General features: G+C 46.1%; 2 protein-coding genes across 2 annotated transcripts; one reads left to right on the top strand and one right to left on the bottom strand.

The window, feature by feature from the left end:
- Window positions 1-2,436: 2,436 nt before the first annotated feature.
- On the bottom strand, window positions 2,437-5,321 carry LOC135921719 (uncharacterized). The gene is made up of 4 exons (XM_065456022.2): window positions 5,083-5,321; window positions 3,896-3,930; window positions 2,871-2,945; window positions 2,437-2,806 (listed from the first exon to the last, which is right to left on the bottom strand). The coding sequence occupies exons 1-4, from the start codon at window positions 5,228-5,230 to the stop codon at window positions 2,756-2,758; spliced, it is 309 nt and encodes a 102-aa protein (XP_065312094.1). The 5' UTR covers window positions 5,231-5,321; the 3' UTR covers window positions 2,437-2,755.
- A 2,134-nt stretch (window positions 5,322-7,455) lies between these two features.
- On the top strand, window positions 7,456-15,889 carry LOC135921706 (uncharacterized). Its single transcript, XM_065456016.1, has 3 exons — window positions 7,456-7,757; window positions 8,188-8,593; window positions 14,261-15,889. Exons 2-3 carry the CDS (start codon window positions 8,195-8,197, stop codon window positions 15,521-15,523), a joined length of 1,662 nt encoding a protein of 553 aa, XP_065312088.1. The 5' UTR covers window positions 7,456-7,757; window positions 8,188-8,194; the 3' UTR covers window positions 15,524-15,889.
- Window positions 15,890-17,620: the final 1,731 nt, after the last annotated feature.

Here is a 17,620-nt window from a genome sequence, read left to right as displayed (position 1 = left end):
GCGGTTTTCAGCGGTCACGCCTGTTGCAGGAGTGTCACTCGGTAGTTCTGAACTTAGTGTCACACATTACTCCCCCCCCTCTCCTTTGGCTTCTGGATTGGATTGGCGCGGCTCGCTACGTGCTTGCGCGCGCTTTTCCGAGCGCAGATTGGTGTGCGCCTGGTTTCTGCACTAGGCTGTTATGCGATCGCTTTTTCGAGCGCAGATTGCGGAAGTGCAGCGCCGCGGGCCTACCGTGTATGGAAGCGCACAGCAATGCCGGGAAACATTCATACAAAAGCAAAGGGTCAGAAAAGTGCGCTTTATTTTCCATTACTATGTCACACTGGGTAGCGCCGTGCGATCGCTTCTAATAAACGCAGAAACGAGTCCTTGCAGCGCATGTGCCCATTAATCGATGCCCACCATAGCCATATCAGGTGCGACTCGAGAGGAGAGTCACCCTGTAGCCGGCGGAGTCGAGGTAGCGCTTCACCTTCTGCCAGTAGCTTTCGATTTTCTGGGTGTGAGCGCCCGTGATTGGGTCTACAAAGTTCATGCTGTGGTTAACAGCCTCCCATTGCAAATTCAGTCTTGCTCCGTTAGCCCCCACCAAGTTCGGGATGAAGTTGTATGGGGCCCATTCATCACTGTGGATGGTGGTTCCCGGTTCAACGTTGGCTGCAATAATGGGGCCTAGCGTCGCCGCGTCTCGTCGGTCGACCTTGAATAGTCGGAGCTCCCCGGTGGTCACGCAGATCATGCCGAATACCCATGGTCCACGATCTGCAATGCCGCCGTAATTTTGGCGGCTCGGCGGAACGTTGTCGCCCGTCATCAGGCGGCCTCGATTGTATTTTCGCTTGCCGCGAAGGAGGCATTCATCAATTTGCACAATCCTCCCGGGGCCACCGAGTGGGGGTCGCGCCAGCAGCTCGTCCCGCACGACCTCACGAGCGTAGTTCCTCCAGTCGGCGATGACATGGTCCGACAGATGAAGCAAGTCGCCGGTCATCTCCTTCATGAGCCACGTGCCTATGTTTTTGCTCACGCAGTACGTGAGTCAAATCACTTGCCGCCTGCAGTAAGCGACGCTCACTTCGCCTTTTGAAAGCCCAGTGCAAAAAGCAGGCGATCGTGCAAAAGCCTAGTGCAGAAACCAGGCTCACATCAATCTGCGGTCGAAAAAGCGATCGCATAACAGCCTAGTGCAGAAACCAGGCGCACACCAATCTGCGCTCGGAAAAGCGCGCGCAAGCACGTAGCGAGCCGCGCCAATCCAATCCAGAAGCCAAAAAAGAGGGGGGAAGTAATGTGTGACACTAAGTTCAGAACTACCGTGTCACTCGACGACGTTACGAGCTCGAAGCTGTGGTCAGATTCCTCGTTGGCGTTCCGTAATTATCTTCGCACGGGCGCGGTATGTTGCAAAAGCCGCTTTCGCGATCTATCGTCGTGACGATAGATCGGTTTTTTATTATTATAAGTAATGATCCAGCTGTAGGGCACATGTAACCGACAAACGGAAGTCTCAGGAGAGCACCTGAGATGGTAGTAGAGCAGGCGGCGCAGGAACTCCAGGGCACCCGAGGGACAGTGGGGGGATCAAAGCTCGAAGCAGAACGGTACGTAGGTTGGGGCCGCCGAGGCAGGTGTGTGCCAGGGAGTGTTCGCACGGACAGCTCCCCTGGCACGCGCAGCCGTGCCTCGCAAGGTCGAGATACTTTAAAGGCACCTGCGCCCATGGTCTTTCTTTTGCCTCGGCGCAGTGAGCACGATTAACGAAAATAATGTGGAGGGCATCCGGTGCAGTCGCGAATGCATCATGACAAATGTAGCTCGCGTCGCCTGGCGTCTGTAGTAATATCAGAGTAGGTTGTATGAACTTTATGCATAATACGTTTTGTTACGGTACCTCAACGGAATGGGTCTAGAGGACGGTGTTGGTACATTTTTTCGTACCGCCCTAATCCTATACCCCCACTACAAACACAGACATACCCCCCTTTTTTTATGTATACATACAATTCCTTGCCATGACGGATCATAGCCTCCTTTATTTTTGAAAAATAGAGGAGGCTATGGACCGATTGACCAGTTCAAGTTGTCAACTTGTCAGTAACTGTCGTAGGAATCACTGTAATAAACATAATTCCACGATCGGATTGTTTACTTTCATTTTTTGTTGTAACACTGAGGACTACATAGAACTTTATTTTGTATATGTGAGAGAAGTATGTGGATATCACGAGCTTAAGCCAATGTGCGATACACAGACAAAGCAGCTGCTACAACATGAACTGCATTGAGGGCCACACAACACATACGTAATTAAAGGTGCAAAATATACGGGGAAGCTTCAAAATACGCTCTGTAGCACTGCAAAGTATAACATATATTGTATGTGTACAATAAATGTTCAAAAATACAATGCATCAATGTACCATTTGCCTTCAAGTTTATTATGAAGTTCAAGTTTACTGAAGTTTATTATGAGCATATGTACAACAGGGATCAACTAACACACCCGCAGTCGAGGTGGCTGTTCGAGCGAGGTGTGCTGGCTGCCTCAGTGTAAGAAAAAGAAATTGGGTAAATGTCGACACCAGTGCCACTGCTTCTTGCCTCTGACCTGCACGTGCCTCTGCGGCATCTTTGTGCACAAGTGTGCTGGCGTGGTGAGGCGTAGGAGTCATCCGAGAGAAAGAGTATTGTTTACATGGAGGAGTGGCTGTTCACATTGCCTGTCACTTTCCCTCAAATGTTTCCTTGGCGACTAGGGTGACACACCCGCAGTCAAGGTGGCTGTTCGAGGTGTGCTGGCTGCCTAAACGAAATAAAAAGAAATTAGATGAATGTCAATAGCAGCGCTATTGCTTCTTGCCTCTTACCTGCATTTGCCTCCACGGCCTCTTGGCTTGCGGAGTCTGTATGAGGGAGCTGCTGTGGCTAGGCGTAGGCATTGTCTAAGCAAAAAGAAAAGGCCATTTAAATGGGGAATTATGGAAATAAATGCAGTTATGTCTGCTTCTTGCACTCTTCTTGCCTAAAAGTTTTCAAACATAGTGTCCAGAACACACCAGCACTTTGACTGCTTCTGCTTTTTACCTGCAGGTGTTGTTGCGAGATCCTTAGTATGGCTGCGTGCAGCATTGTAACACTTGGTGGAGGCATTTGAAGTGGTAGCCAAAAATATAAAGAATCATCCTTGTCTGCACGAATGCTTTCAATTTCTAAATGCAGTGCTAACTATCACTATTGGTGCAAGGCCCCCCCCACATCTATGCGGCAAGTGCCATAGCTCGAAACTGAATTGTTCCTTTATGTTTCACAATGCATCTGATATGTCCACATTAGATGTGATGTGTTTGTTTTTATTTATCCCAGTGTGGAGAGAGCATCATTAAATGGCTGAAGTACTATAGCGCCAAACAGACGACACAAGAAGAGACACGGACGAGCGCTTATGTCCGTGTCTCTTCTTCTTGTGTCGTCTGTTTGGCGTTATAGTACTTCAGTAATATGCACCAACTAGCCCAACAAAAAGTTCTGCTGAAATATCATTAAATGTTTTGTTTATTTTTGCATGTCTTGTTTTTTGGTTTATTTCTGAATTTATCATGATGCTAAAGTGACTTATGTAATGGCAATCAGCTTTTGTTTTGCAGAAAAACAATGCATTTCCTGACCCATTGTTTGACATCCCCTCACTCGCATAATTTTGCAGAGTATTCTACCTATATTGACTTGCTTGACCTCCACTAAAGGGTCTTGCATTTTTAAATACGACTTTTTCCTTAAAATCATTCGACACTTCTCATAATTTCTGTACCTTGGGCTTCTGATACTCTGCATTCACTATTTTTGCTTGTTTCTGACTAGAAATGTCTTCTTTAATTTAGAGCTTGAATTTTACCTTTGGAACACACGGAAGGGCTTGCCATTGCATATCTGCACAAAAGGGAAACATGTTTCATTAAACATTTGCAAAATCCCATTGAAGATTGATGAATGCAGCTTGCAGTGTGATATGACTGAATGAGCCATAAAAGTAACTCATCTCACTTGGTAAATGAAAGCACATATTAGTGTGATGCACAAGATACGTTACACTAACGTGGTGGGTTCTCTTGCTTATAAAGCAAAATAATCGGTGCGCGAGAAAAAAATTATTTTTGCATAACCCTTGTACACACTGACTTAAGGAAAATGAGCTGGAGCTGTCCACATGTCCACATTTTACCTGCGAGTATGGTCAACAAAAATGTGTCCCAGCTGCTTAGTGGTATTCCGGATTATGTCAGTATTGCATATGTGCCTGTTGTCGAAAATAATTGAATTTTGAAAGTGCTCGCAGGGATCTGATGTGCATATCTGCAGTTTATGGGTACATGTAAAAGACTCAGCATCAAGTGCAAGTGAACGGTCCCACAGGCCCGGAGTCGATCATGCAAATAGATTCGCTGCACAAATTTGTGACCAGAAAAGATATGCCACATGAAATGGCATGCAAGGAAGTGTTGAAAATATTGCACAGTTAATAAAACGCCTAAGCTATTAATATGTGGCTTGATGCACTCGTTATGCAAAACGGAGGTGAGGCATGCAGACAGGAAACAAGAGTAGAGTATTTACAAGCAAACAACACGCGCGCCGCCCACTTCTCTACTCTTGTGTCCTGTCTGCACGCCTCACCTCTGTTTTGCATAATGAATCCTTACGAACTAGCTCAGCTTTCTGTCGTTCTAAGTCTCGATGCACTCTATTTCGTCCGCATTAGGCACTCGCCTCTTGATTACTTCGTGGCACAGAAATACTCGGTCATCAGGCTGTTTTTCTGCTGTGGCCTTTGTAGAAGCATGATTGTTCAAAGTGCAACAATTAAACAGATTCTTTGAGTTGCTTGTGGCTTCGCCAGTACAATTCCGGTGCGCTGGTCCGCCTGTCCAGCAATTTCCTACTGAAGGGAAACCTGCAAATAAAAACACCGCTCCGCATGCAGAAAAATGCTCTACTGTGACGCTTCTCGAACGATTGTGATGTACCACAAGAGCTGCCTACTCGCGTGATATTCTCAACAAGGAGATAAATTCGTTTACTTACATGTGAAGGTATATGCCAGACCACTTCGGGGTTTCGGTGGCACATAAGGCACGAGTGTGTCATAGCGTCCGATGTCGACGCGCGATCGCATGTCAAACGAAACTACTACGCATCCAAAAAACAGATTTGAAACCGAAATTCGCGTCATCCTTTATTGCATGAATGCGTACATCGTGATTTACATAAGTCGCGGACTTAGCGATCGCTTTCTGTAAACTTAATATTAACGTACCACCTTCATAAAGCCACCAGGTATGCGTTTTTAGGTGATAAAGCATAAGGTGACGTGTACTTGTTCTCAGCTCTTTCTATAGTAATTGCGCTGGCCACATTGACCAGTAGCAACAGGGCGGCGCCCTAGAGGTTCCCACTTTTCCGGCCCAGCCTTTTCTCTAGAGTTGTTCTACTAACTCTATGGCTTCAGACACCAAGCAAGCTGTCGGTGGCACACGTTCGCTGCTATATTGGCATTAAACCTTTAAACTGCTTGCCTTAAAAAAAACAAAAAAAAAACAGAGTGAATAAAAATGGAAAGCCGACTATCCACAAGGAACATGCTCGCAGAGCCATGCTATCGATGCCAACATCACAAAAAATAAGGTGCGGTCAGGCGGACTTTACAGCTTTGCAAGGATTGACTGACGGGCTAGCGGGTTTACTAGACAACTTTAGCTAGCTGGTTTACTAGACGAGTTTAGAATAGCGCTTGCAACCAAACATAAACGCATTACGTATGTAAAGAAATAGCATCGTTTTCACTGTGCATGTTCCGAACATTATTGCGTTTTTGTGGTTTACGTGTGCTATGATAACTACGTTATTAGAACTGTTTTAGAATAGCGTTTGTCGCTTTACGTACGTCAAACGTAAGCACCTTTGCGGGACGTTATGGTGCGTGTCCTTTCAAGTTTACCTTACGGAAACACAAACGTGAAGAAACAGTCTCTGTAGCACGCCGCAACCTTCGCTTCTCATTCCAACGAGCAGCTCTGTCGCCAGGAGGCATCTTGCCTCGTGAGTGTCTAGAAGAGGCAAGCGCACCTGCTTATATACCGCCGCGACGGCGCGAGTTGGAGCCCCGTTTCTCCTCTGTCGCGACGTCACGGTGTCACGTGGTCAGCCTTGAAGGCGACGGCGCGAGTTGGAGCCCCGTTTCTCCTTGGTTTCTCCTCTGTCGTGACGTCACGGTGTCACGTGGTATTGAAGGCGACACCGCCGCGCCTGAGGAGCTGGGTTGAGCTCTAGTAATATGCTTCGCGTAAAAGACGGCAAAGCGCTTAGCGTGCAAGCGTGCAGGAGGCCCCTGAAGGTAGACGAGGGGAAGGATGAGATTGGAGAGGAAACGCAGTCGATTGACATAAACTGTGACGTCGATGTTAGACCAAATAAGATGGAGGATATACAGAGTGAGCTTGTGAAGTGGATCGAAGCTAGAGCTCAAAAATTAACTCAGCTTGGAGCGAGATGCACGGAAGGCAGTGGAAGAAACTTCGCGAGCAGATTACAAACTGAACAGGGGCAACATCATGAACGGAAACGGTGGGGATCGACGATGGAACGCCGTTTCCCGGCGTGACAGAAACAGGGATGTGTCAACAAGAGACGCGGAATGCATGGAACGTGGGATGGGTACAGCTGGAAGTAGCCTCACCTACCTCGGAGCGGCCTCAAAGGAAAAGGAGGGAGGTGTCCACGCCCCCTGTCCACGAAGGTGTCCAAACCCCGTGTAAAACCCGAGCCACGCAGAAAAGGGTTGCAAAAAGGGATGCAAGAAGAAGCTTCGGCGGGAATGAAAAGGTGATTATCGCCGGCGAATGAAACCTGGCTAGGTGCCCATGCAGAGGCAATTGTAGAGAGGGTAAAAGGCGACAAAATAATGGCGGTAGGGTCATTTCCAAGGTGGACGTTGGGTTTTGATGTGAAACGAGCAAACTTAGAAAAGCTCGCGGAAAATGTTTGCGGACGCAACCTTGTAGTAGAAGCAGGGGGGCTAATGACGTGCTAAACAGAAAAGGGGAGGACTTATCCAGCGTTTGGCGAAGGGAGTGGACGACTTGCACCACGTTAGCAGACGACGCGCGCATCATCAGATATGACGGAATTGCCATACCACGTCCTCAAAGATCTGGCTGGGCGCCGCAGGCATAGAGTTTCCTACAAAAATTTAATTTTTGTAGGAAACTATGGGCGCAGGCACGTTTGCTGCGGGCGCCACACAATCTGGCTAGTCAGGTGGCTCCCTCTGGACACATAAATGCCAATCTTGAAGGCTATGCTTTTGCTGGTCGTATGCGGCTCAAATGATTGCGAAAGCCAGGAACACTTCTTAGACGTAGGACTTTGTACACAACTAGATTTACATAACGTGGATCTCCTTCAAAGGTTCACACCCCTCTTCTTTGTCATTTAGGTGCTGTCGTGGCCAAGGAGCCTACGCCGTAGTCCTACGCAGTAACTCTAGACACCACCTATAATGGGCTTGAATCTACCACCTCCTCGTACACTCATTTATCTACTTGTTTAGCCGCGTGACAAACTCTCATTTGATTGGGCCATAGGACCATCGTGCTACTCGCTCGTGCGCTCGTTGATTTGAAATCGTTTTTGGTTTGGCGGCTCCTACGGAACCCTCGAGCTCGGCGAAATCGGTGCCTTGAAACCTTTCAAAGTGTGTGGTAAGTAGGCAGCGCTGTGGGCTTTTACGGCTTGTATCTTGAGCTTTTAAGTGCAGCAGCATCATGGTGTTTTTTACTGGGTATCTGTGCGCCACTAGCAATGGCAGGGATAACACGGGGAAGGCAGGAGATGGAAATTCAAGACGATGAGCAAAACGAGAACAAAGTGAAAGCAGGAGCCAATGATTCGACAAGTGGACTTGTCTCAAGAAGACAAGTCCACTTGTCGAAACGTTGGCTACTGCTTTCACCTTGTTCTCGTTTTGCTCATCGACAAGCAATGACAGTCACTCGAATGTCAAAGGTCGCATTCTTGAAGTGGCTGACGGTAAACCCATCCACAAGCAGCCCCACACGGGGAGCTTACTGCTGTGTGTTCAGCGCTACACTCCCGTGTGTTCTCAATCGCGCGTTGCATTTTTCTCCGCAGAGCAGTCATGGCCCGACAGGTGCTCACCTTTTCGCCGCCGACCAAGCAGGTCGAAAGCGAAGCTGCTGCAGTAGAAGTACTGCTGCTTCAGCCGTTCGCGAAGCCACCGCAGGTGACGTTTGAAAATGTCGCAGCGAGACGTGAGGCGGTGCGCCAGCTGCTCATCCTGAACACAACGAACACAGAGCAGTTGGTGACACTGAGCGTGCCACGGGACAAGGGGTTCAGCGCCGATGCTGACATATTCAAGCTCGCTCCCGGGCAGCAGCAGCGGGTGACGTTCGTGTGGAAACCGGACGGCAAAGAACCTGCGACGAGAGTGGGCGTCTCGGTATCCACGGACAAGGGGTACAGAGGTCGCCTCATCCTGCTTGGGACTCTCCGCCAGGAAACGCTGCCGCGGAAGGTATGAAGCTTTGTTGAGATCCACTTATATAGCTTACGGGGTATGTTGTTGCTTAAGTGACAAGCCTTGTACTCTTAGGCTACTCGGTTTGACGTAGCGCTATTTTCCAGCGCGTGGACGAAACAAAACAGACAAGACAGAGCGCTGTCTATTAACTCTTGTGTATTGTTGCCTTCTGCAGAATATGTAAGCCGTAATCACAAAGGAAAAAGGAGGGCACGAAAGGGGATCTTTCGTATTGAGCCTTTGTCCGTTGCCTTGTTGCAAAAGCAAACAAAATTCTTTCTTTGGCAAGTTTCTTAGACAATCTGTGTGGAGAATTTCTTCTGTTTTGCTTTTTCAACTGCATCGCTGCATTACCAGCACCTCCGGTGCATTGTTTCACTCCCTTTTCTCTTCCTGTCATTCCCTGTACTATTTGTACGTTCCCTTGCCCTTTCGTGCAATATCGAGCCTGTCTAAATTGTCCTTCAATTTTCAGAAACTTAGAGCCCAAGAAAAACACTGGACGTAGAAAAGGGACACACACCACATGCGCTCACTCACAATTGATCTTTAATGTACAAATGGAAACTTGTACATGTATAAAAAGATAATGGAGGCATTGCTCATATCAAGATGAGGTAAACAACAAGCATGCATCCAAGGCATATTTCAACATCGATTATTAAAATTGAATTCTATGTCGTGCAGCGATGGTCGGCCTACGCACAGTGCCGCATTCTTGGTGATGTGATAGGCTTCTGAGATTTCTCGTCTGACATGGTCAGGGTGACGGAACAAAATGACTGTGTTTTCAAGGATGGGTTTACACTGGCACGATTGACAATGGGAGGCAAGGTGAGACGATGGCGTGCCGTTTAATGAATTTCTGCGCTCTCTGAGGCGTATGTTAACACATTGTCCTGTTTGGCCCATGTACATATGACCACAGGAGAGGGGAACTTTATGCACTACTGTTGAAACACAATTGAGAAAATGCTTGACATGCTTCTGGTTGCATTTCCTACTACCCAGAGTTGTGGCCTGTGCTCTTCTGTGCACAATGGAACAGATGCGGCTAAGCTTGTGCGGTGCAGAAAATTCCACCCGAATGCCATACCGCTTTGCCACATTTCTTAGGCCATATGGCATTTTATGTACATAAGGAATAACTGCCAATTCCCTGCTTCCTTCATTTTACGCACCAGGACGACGCCCATATTTTTCTAGCTTTGCAATGTGCACAAGCTTTTCACATATTGATGTCATGAGGCGCATAAGATAACCTACGTCGTTGGGAGGAAGCTTTAGCTCAGGGGCTTCTATCCACACACACGAGAAAAAAGATTTACAACTCTGTAACTCATCAATGAAAAACGACATCACATTTCTGTAAATTGCATCTAATAGTACATCTAAAACAGACAAAATCGTTGTATTGTGCATGGCTCTCAAATAGACCACTAATGTATTAGTAGGACTTAGGCAGAACCTTTGTAAACAATGTAACGAATTGCAGATAAGATATAAGGTAAGATATAATTTATGCATCAAATTTGTCCGCTTTGGATGCTCTGAAGGATGCAGTTTACAGAACTGCACCACCTATTATTGGTGCAAAGCTACAAGTTTGAAAACTTCTTGCTTCTGTTTTTTTTAACCTTATAAATTTTTGAAAATTCATCAAATATTCGAGCCTTAAATCAAAATTCTGCTTCCGACAGTCACTAGAATTAACTTTCTTGCTTATATGCAACAAATTTTATTAAAATTGGCCACGTGGTTATCTTAGAAAAGCGTTTGAATAGTATTTAGAAGGTTTGACATAGGCAGTATCAGATTTGGGCTCGAACTAAAGTTTCCTCTGGAGGTTTTCCACTTGCATTTGGAAACTTGTGCTCAGCTTGTGCACGCAAATTTTTTCCCAAGGCCGCGTGTAGGCATGACAAAACAATTTTGTGTTTTGCAATTTTTGAGTGCCCTGACGCAAAATCTAAAGCTGGTTTTGCAGATCGTAGGTTGTACTGACAGCAAACGTGATCTGCAGCAAAATTTATGCACACGTCAAGGAACTGCAAACTATTGTTACACTGCAGCTCAGAAGTGAATTTTAGACCCATCTGTTCACTTTCAAAGCAGTCAACAATGTCGCCACTTCTCTGCGACGTGCATAATTTGTCAATAAAAATCAAATAATCATCCACATATCTAAAGATTAATATACCCCCTGAAGTTTGATGTTTACAGCTCTATCTCTTTTGCCAACAAATATAAAGCTTAATATTGGCACCATGCAAGAACCTATACGAACACCTGATTTCTGCATATACAGTTTTATAAGCCAAATCGCAGAGGTAGATTTTAAGTAGAAGCTCACAATTTCTAAAAAGGACTCAATTGAGAGGGAAGTGGTGTGCAATTTACGCAAGTAAATATGTTAGTAATCTGGAAATTTTCTACTAGCACAATAACCTTTACTTGGACAATATTATGGTTAGAAAATTAAGTTTATGTAGCCACTATAACTTAATTCTATCACAATATTTTCTAAATACAAATTTGAAGTAGTACAGCGCTCCTGCAATATTGCCTGACATGGCTAGTGTCAATAATACGTGTTATATGTAAAAGTCTAAGGTGCTTCAGAAGGCACAAGAGTTAATGAGTGACACGAGATGAATTCTGGTGGTGGTGGTTTCGAAGCATGAGAAAATATAGAATTTTTAGATCAATATTTTCTCTGTAGCTATTCCTTGATACATTGAGGACAAATGTTCTGTTGAAATATCGTCATGTGTATGAGTATCTCATGACATGTAATGAGTATCTTTGCCTGAAGCCGTACACACTAGTAACCATCATGCCAGAAGGTGATTGACATCATTACAAGGAGGAATTAAACTTGAATAGTCACCCGAAGAATGTGAAGCCAACTTGAACTTAGCCTCAAGAAATTGCAGCTAAAGAGATTTCACTAATTGTTAATGTGAACAAGTATGGTTTGTTTCCCCCTCCTTGAATTTTAGCCTTTGGCACTCTTGAAATCCTTGAATTGTCCTTGAACTTTGAGCCGTATGGTCTGTATGAACCCTGCAATCATTTTCCCGAGATATTACGTAACTCTACGCTGAATGCGCCGGCGTGTGGAAAGTGGAGGTTTGCGCAGTGCAGGAAACACTGTTTGCTGTGTACATGGATGTGACCATGCAGAGTCATGTGAAATCTTGCGAGAATGAATGTATCCTCGAAAGTGATCACTCAAGGAGCGATCATTCTAGCTAGAAAACAGACAAATGAAGAGGCGTCTTTTGCGGGGTCAGGAGTCATGACTGGAGACCGGATTATATGCAAACACCAATTTCTTTCAGCGTATCAGGGTTGTGCCCTTTGGCCTATAGCATAAATTATGGGTTAAATCATTTAGCACTAATTTGATAATGCCCATAAACGTTTGTCTTTTGTGCCTGTATATAGTACCTACTCGTTATCCTACCACCTGAAAATTATTTTTTTTTTGTAGTGAGAGCAAACATTGTTTCTGTTTCGAAGGCAATTCCGGTTATTACTTTTCATGAGACCCGGCATCATTGGCAGATGCTCTAGCTAATGGCATTACACCTGGTTCGATAAGCTTGTAAACGTGACCTAGCAAAGAAGTGCTAGTGCTGTCTCAATGTTAGTTGAATTTTTTGGTGTCATTCGCCATCTGCATGATACTGGTTAGCAATGCCACAGAAGGTTGCCAAAACCCTCCTCAGGTAGTGGACATGAGACTCCATGGCAAGCCTGTACCACGAGGGGGAGGATTAGGGGCTCCTGACACTCCTTGGAATTATGGCCACAGCGATGCACTGCTCAGCACAACCTACATGTCATTATATATGTACATGTCAATATATGGATTATATGTCTCCTGAAAATTATTTCTGAGCACAGTTCTGCTCTGTGGTGCACTGCAGGATTTGAAAGATGAGAAAGGAGCAGCAGTTTAAGAAAGGCATAGTGCAGTCTACCTCTTTGTCGCAAACGGTAAGCTCGTTGTGTGTACGTTGAGGCGTGCAGTCACACTATAGTTGGTGTACGTGGCTCCCTTTTGGCAGCCAGATTTTCGCCGTCCTGGGCTCCAAAGTGATGTAGTAAACACACTCTGTTCACGTAGGAGCTGCACTCATGTGGCACTGCAAGCAGGATTTTTTTCCACGGCATGTGATTGTATCTTGCGACAGCTAAAAGACGTGAATGTGTGTATTCAAGAAACAGCGCTATTATGTACAACATCCCATGTGTTCAAATTATGAAAGCTGCATAGGCTCTTGATTCTAATGATCACAGCATAGCTCTCTTGTCACGTTTTACATAACAAATTTAGCCATGTTATGGGTCTTATGTAGCAGACACACGTGCTGACTCAGGCTGTATGTATTAAATATTTATTGTATATGTAAGGTTCTCGTGGGAACATTGAATTGTGCAACTTCTGCAGCACAGTGATTAAATGAAAAACAGACCACTTTTTAAAGTGAAGCTTTCTTTGCCTGTTGCTTCGGCTTTTGTGCTGCTGCTCTTGTTTTGCACAGGCTGTAGCTGTTGTCTTGCTGTCAGAGGGTGGTTCAGAGCATGTATAACCTGGCAGGAGCGTGGCTGAAAGGAAAGTCATCATGATAAATTCATTTGGACCTTTCCATTGAGTCGCATGTGGGAAATGCCCTCTGAAGCTCCTCGGATGTCTCCACATTAGCCTTGCGACAGCTGTACTTATCCGTGACCCCCACAAAAGCATTGCAGACACTGGAGTGCTTACCTTTTTACTAACCTGCAACTCCAGAGGGGACCTAGATAGAACTGTAGAGAGGAGGGTGGAGAGGAGGCAGAAAATGGGTAGAACTGCAGCAGTCTCAAGAGAAGTGAATATCAACCTCAGCTGCCACTCTCGCAGTTCCGATACAGGGGGAGAGGGCGGGAAAGGGAAAAGATGATGTGAAAAGGCAAGGAAACGGCGGTTGCGGGCAGGCTGAAGGTATGTTTCAGCTATTTCTGAAAGATAAACACTGTGTAAATTTGTCAAGCAGACAGCTGACGTAGGGTGCGCATAAAGCTGCATTAAAGCACCGTAGGGTCTATGCAACACTGCGGAAGCGGTCGCACATCAAATGAGCACTTTTGTACCCTCCATGGTAGCTTGAGGACGCAAGTTCAATCTTGACCGTGGCAGCCGCATTTCGACGGGAGTGATATACAAAAACGCTAGTGCACTTAGATTTAGGTGCACGTTAAAGAACAGGGCCGCTATCTCGTACGCGTTCGAAAAGCCAATGTTCGATTTCCCCTCACGCGATTGCCCATGCTGTGCCGATATCGTGGCCTAGGACAATCTAGGCTAATCTGGGGTACTTATTTACACATAAATACCCCAGAAAGTGGATGGAAAGATGGCGCCGCGGTAACTCAATCAGTAGAGCATCGCACGCTTAATGCGAAGACGTGGGATCATTCCCCACCTGCAGCAGGTTGTTTTTTTTCATTCACTTTAATTCCATTAATTTTAATTTCGTTATTTCAATCAGGTCAGTAGAAGTAATTTCCCTTCTCTTGTCCTTGGTGTCTTTGTTTGTTGTCTTCTTATGATCTGTGTAGTGCTATGTTACTTTAACCTTATGCTGTGCATACGTTTTTTACCATGTGCAGAAGCAAGTGCCAAGGTCAAGCATTCTTACATCTTCGCAGAAGCCTAACTTGACCTCTGGGCCTGCCAGAAATGTTCCTGCACAACCAGCCAAAAAGGCAGCAGCAACAAGCCGTGCACAGTGCACCAAAAAAGCTGTTGTTCCCGCCAGAATCACCGTCCCCGTGGAGTTCAAAACACGTTCAAAGAAGCGTACTGCTTGTGAGAACACATGCAGTGAAAGTGTGAAATCGACCCCGCTTCAGAAGCAGACTTTGTCAAGCTTGTCTGAAAGCAATGGCTGCCTGAGAAGTGACAACCAGCACGAAAGCTGTTGCCCAGTTGAGCAGACTGCTCTAAACACACTGGCAGACAGTGGTTGTCTTGGGACTGACGATGCTCAGACTGGGGTTTCTCCTGCCGCACATCCTTATTGTAAATCTGAGGATGTGACGACCCAAACAGAGACAATTTGCCCAGATGTCCGGAGAGAAACTTTTAGTGGTGAAATTAATTCTCCAAAAACCACGATCAGTGTGTCAGAGGACAGCCGTGATCACGTCAGTGCTGACCATGCTCATTCCTTGCCAGGCACTGGAGCTATAAGTGCCTCACAATACGCAGGTGAGTGTGGCAACCTCAAGCTTCAGGTGGAGACAGTTTACACAGAAGTCAAGTCGGGGCACAGCTTACCCCTTGAAAGTTCTGTTAATGCTGCTTTTAATGAGAGCTTAGAACCCGTGAGCACGACATTTGAAGACAGCTTGAACCTGGCGACTCTGGATTCAGCTAGTTTGGAGGCAGTTAATGCCAGCGAAGCCAACTCTAGCCAGAACAACACCTTTGAACTTGACTTGAGTGCACGAATGGACATGCTGTACCAGCAAATTGCAAACCGACCCTCTGATGGTGCTCAGGAAAATGCATCCGATTCCCATGAGCAGTTAAACGTGAGTGCTTACTTGTCGTCACTTTATAATGAGATGTGCGAAGAAAAATCCAAGGAACTCTTGTGCAGTCTGCCAGTGTTGAGCAAGACACTCACTGAAGAAACCTTGAGTGAACGCCGTTCCTCCTCGCCAAAGCGCCTATGTGAAGTAGACAAGCAAGACAACTCACTCGAAAACCTACTTCGAGAACTGGAGCTCGGCGCAAGTGGTGATTCACTGCTGGGAACGATGCAACAGTGTGGTGGTAATGCATTATTTGATGGGCATGTTAACATTGAGGACTATTTTCCTGCAGATGTGAGCAGCATTAGGGCTAAGCCTGAAGACACTCCTTGAAGTGTATGCAACAGAGGACTTGGCAGTTTATTCTTTTGCCTTTTTATCTTTCTTAAAATTTATTTTAAAAATTTTATTTGTCTGTGTAGAAGTGCATGTGTTCAATGCATGTGACTTAGTCTAGCCTGTTTCAAGGCTTTTTCTTGCTCCGGGATCATGTGCACTGTGCACATGTGTGATGCCAAACTTTTACTTTCTGTGCAGTGTGTTAGATCTAACTGCATTAAGCATAGTTTAATGTAAGCATGTTTGCAAGCTTGTGCAAGAAGAAAGTCTACTGCATTGTGACAATTACCTGAAGAAAATAAGCAAAAAGTGTTCAAGTGTCTGTTCAGCAGAGGGTAAATAAAGTTTTGTATAGGTCTTTGCTTTGTGTATGCAAAAAATGATCCACGTTAGCCAACACTCGTTTCGATGTGACAATTGCTAACATGCTTCAAGAAATGCTTGATGAGCCTTGCAGGGGCGTCTGCATCAGCAGGCGTTTGGTCTGTTGCGACACCACGTACCCGTGCACATGAGGGTCGGACCCTCCCGCGTTCAACCGTGCGTGGCTTAGCCGTACCTGGAGAAAAAGGGATCCTGGGCGTTGAGCTAAGGCTGAGTGTTAGGACCTTTAAGGCCCCTTGGCGGAGGCAACACACCCCTTTGGCCTCGGCTTCACGCAGACGGTACCCCTGGACTGACCCACCCAGGGGAAATTGGTAGTTGCCTTTTCCTGTCTCTCCTTCCAACCTTCGTGTTTTGCTCACTTTCCATCTTTCCTGTTTCCTACTCATTTATTACTTCTGATCTTCCAGGCAGCAATGATTAACCTTGTGTGAGTAGCCAACCTAGGTTATGTCATATTTGGTTATTGTGACTGTGCACTGCTGGCGTTGGCAGGCCTTGTTTAAACACAAATCCTGTCGCATCCCCTCGTTGGGCTGCAGGGCGGGCGGCTGGCACCGCTGCTGAAAACTCCGTGTTACTAATGGCTAGCTCTTAACCCCGACTTCCTGATTGCCCTCAGAAATGAGGGTGCACCAATGTTTTTCAATTTCTTGGCAATAAATCACAATATTTCCCCCAATTCCATGTCATTCATTCTGAAAACCATGAAAAAACGATGAGAATGATCTCGGCCTTCCTCGTATCAGAATGTCTCGCCGAAGCTCTTGGCGCAGGATGCAAAGAATTGAAAATGGCTGGCGTTGATCTCCTTTTGGAACTCTGCGATGCAAAACAGCTTGAAAATCTTCCTAAGTAGTGTCATTTGGGGAAATCCCAGTGACAATATTCCCTCACTGAGCTGTGAACACAAGCCATGGTGTTGTCTCCGACAATGACCTGATGGGGCTAACGGAAGCTGAACTGTTGGAAGGCTGGAGGGACCAAAACGTGATCAATTACGCTAAGGCACGATGGCAAGGAGATAATAACCAAACATCTAGTACTCGCATTTTGTTCAAGCATCTTGCCCGAGACACTCGAGGCCGGCTATGTGAAGCTACATGTCGGGCCGTATGTTCAAAATCTTCTTCGTTCTCTTTGATGGTTCAAATGCCAGCGTTTCTGCCACAGTTCCCAGAACTGCTGCAGACGTGCAAAATGTAGTTCCGGTGACCATGCATCTGGAACATGTGAAAAGCTCCAGATTGTGTGAACTGTGATGGTGAGCATGCCGCATACTCGCGGGCATGCCCGCCTTGGAAGAAAGAAAAGAATAGTCGCAATCAAAGTAAAGGAAAATTTAATGTTCAAAGAGGCTTGTAGGAGTGTGGCTTGTAGGCGCTTGAACAGTTTTGCCAAAGTGGTGCGTCAGAGGGCACTGCCTCAACGGCTCCCGGCAGCTGTCTGGCCCACATGCAATGAGCTGGTGGTGATACCATCTGCCACCTTGGCGGCTGCAGCTAGCGCTGCTCCGCCACCCCAGAAGGAGGGGTCATCGACTTCCGGCTGGTGACCTCTAAGGTATCTTCCAAAGTGTCGAGGCCTTCAGGTCAAGCACAGCGCTCAAAAGAGTGCTGTGCTCATTCATAACCTTGATGATATTAGAAAACTCCTTCATAAACATAATCCAAAATTCCTGTGTGTTCAAGAGACACATCTGAAACC

This window comes from Dermacentor albipictus, chromosome 8 (genome assembly GCF_038994185.2).
Source record: "Dermacentor albipictus isolate Rhodes 1998 colony chromosome 8, USDA_Dalb.pri_finalv2, whole genome shotgun sequence".
Classification (NCBI taxonomy): Eukaryota; Metazoa; Arthropoda; class Arachnida; order Ixodida; family Ixodidae; genus Dermacentor; species Dermacentor albipictus.
The sequence above is the reverse complement of the archived record's forward strand: the minus strand, read 5'-3'. Positions and strand labels throughout refer to the sequence as shown.

Coding starts and splice junctions, on each gene's coding strand:
- LOC135921706 (XM_065456016.1), top strand. CDS start 8,195: ATGGCCCGACAGGTGCTCACCTTTTCGCCGCCGACCAAGCAGGTCGAA. Junction 8,594..14,260: donor AGGAAACGCTGCCGCGGAAG/GTATGAAGCTTT, acceptor TACCATGTGCAG/AAGCAAGTGCCAAGGTCAAG.
- LOC135921719 (XM_065456022.2), bottom strand. CDS start 5,230: ATGACGCGAATTTCGGTTTCAAATCTGTTTTTTGGATGCGTAGTAGTT. Junction 3,931..5,082: donor TCTGGCATATACCTTCACAT/GTAAGTAAACGA, acceptor CCTTTTGTGCAG/ATATGCAATGGCAAGCCCTT. Junction 2,807..2,870: donor GGCCGTGGAGGCAAATGCAG/GTAAGAGGCAAG, acceptor TATTTCGTTTAG/GCAGCCAGCACACCTCGAAC.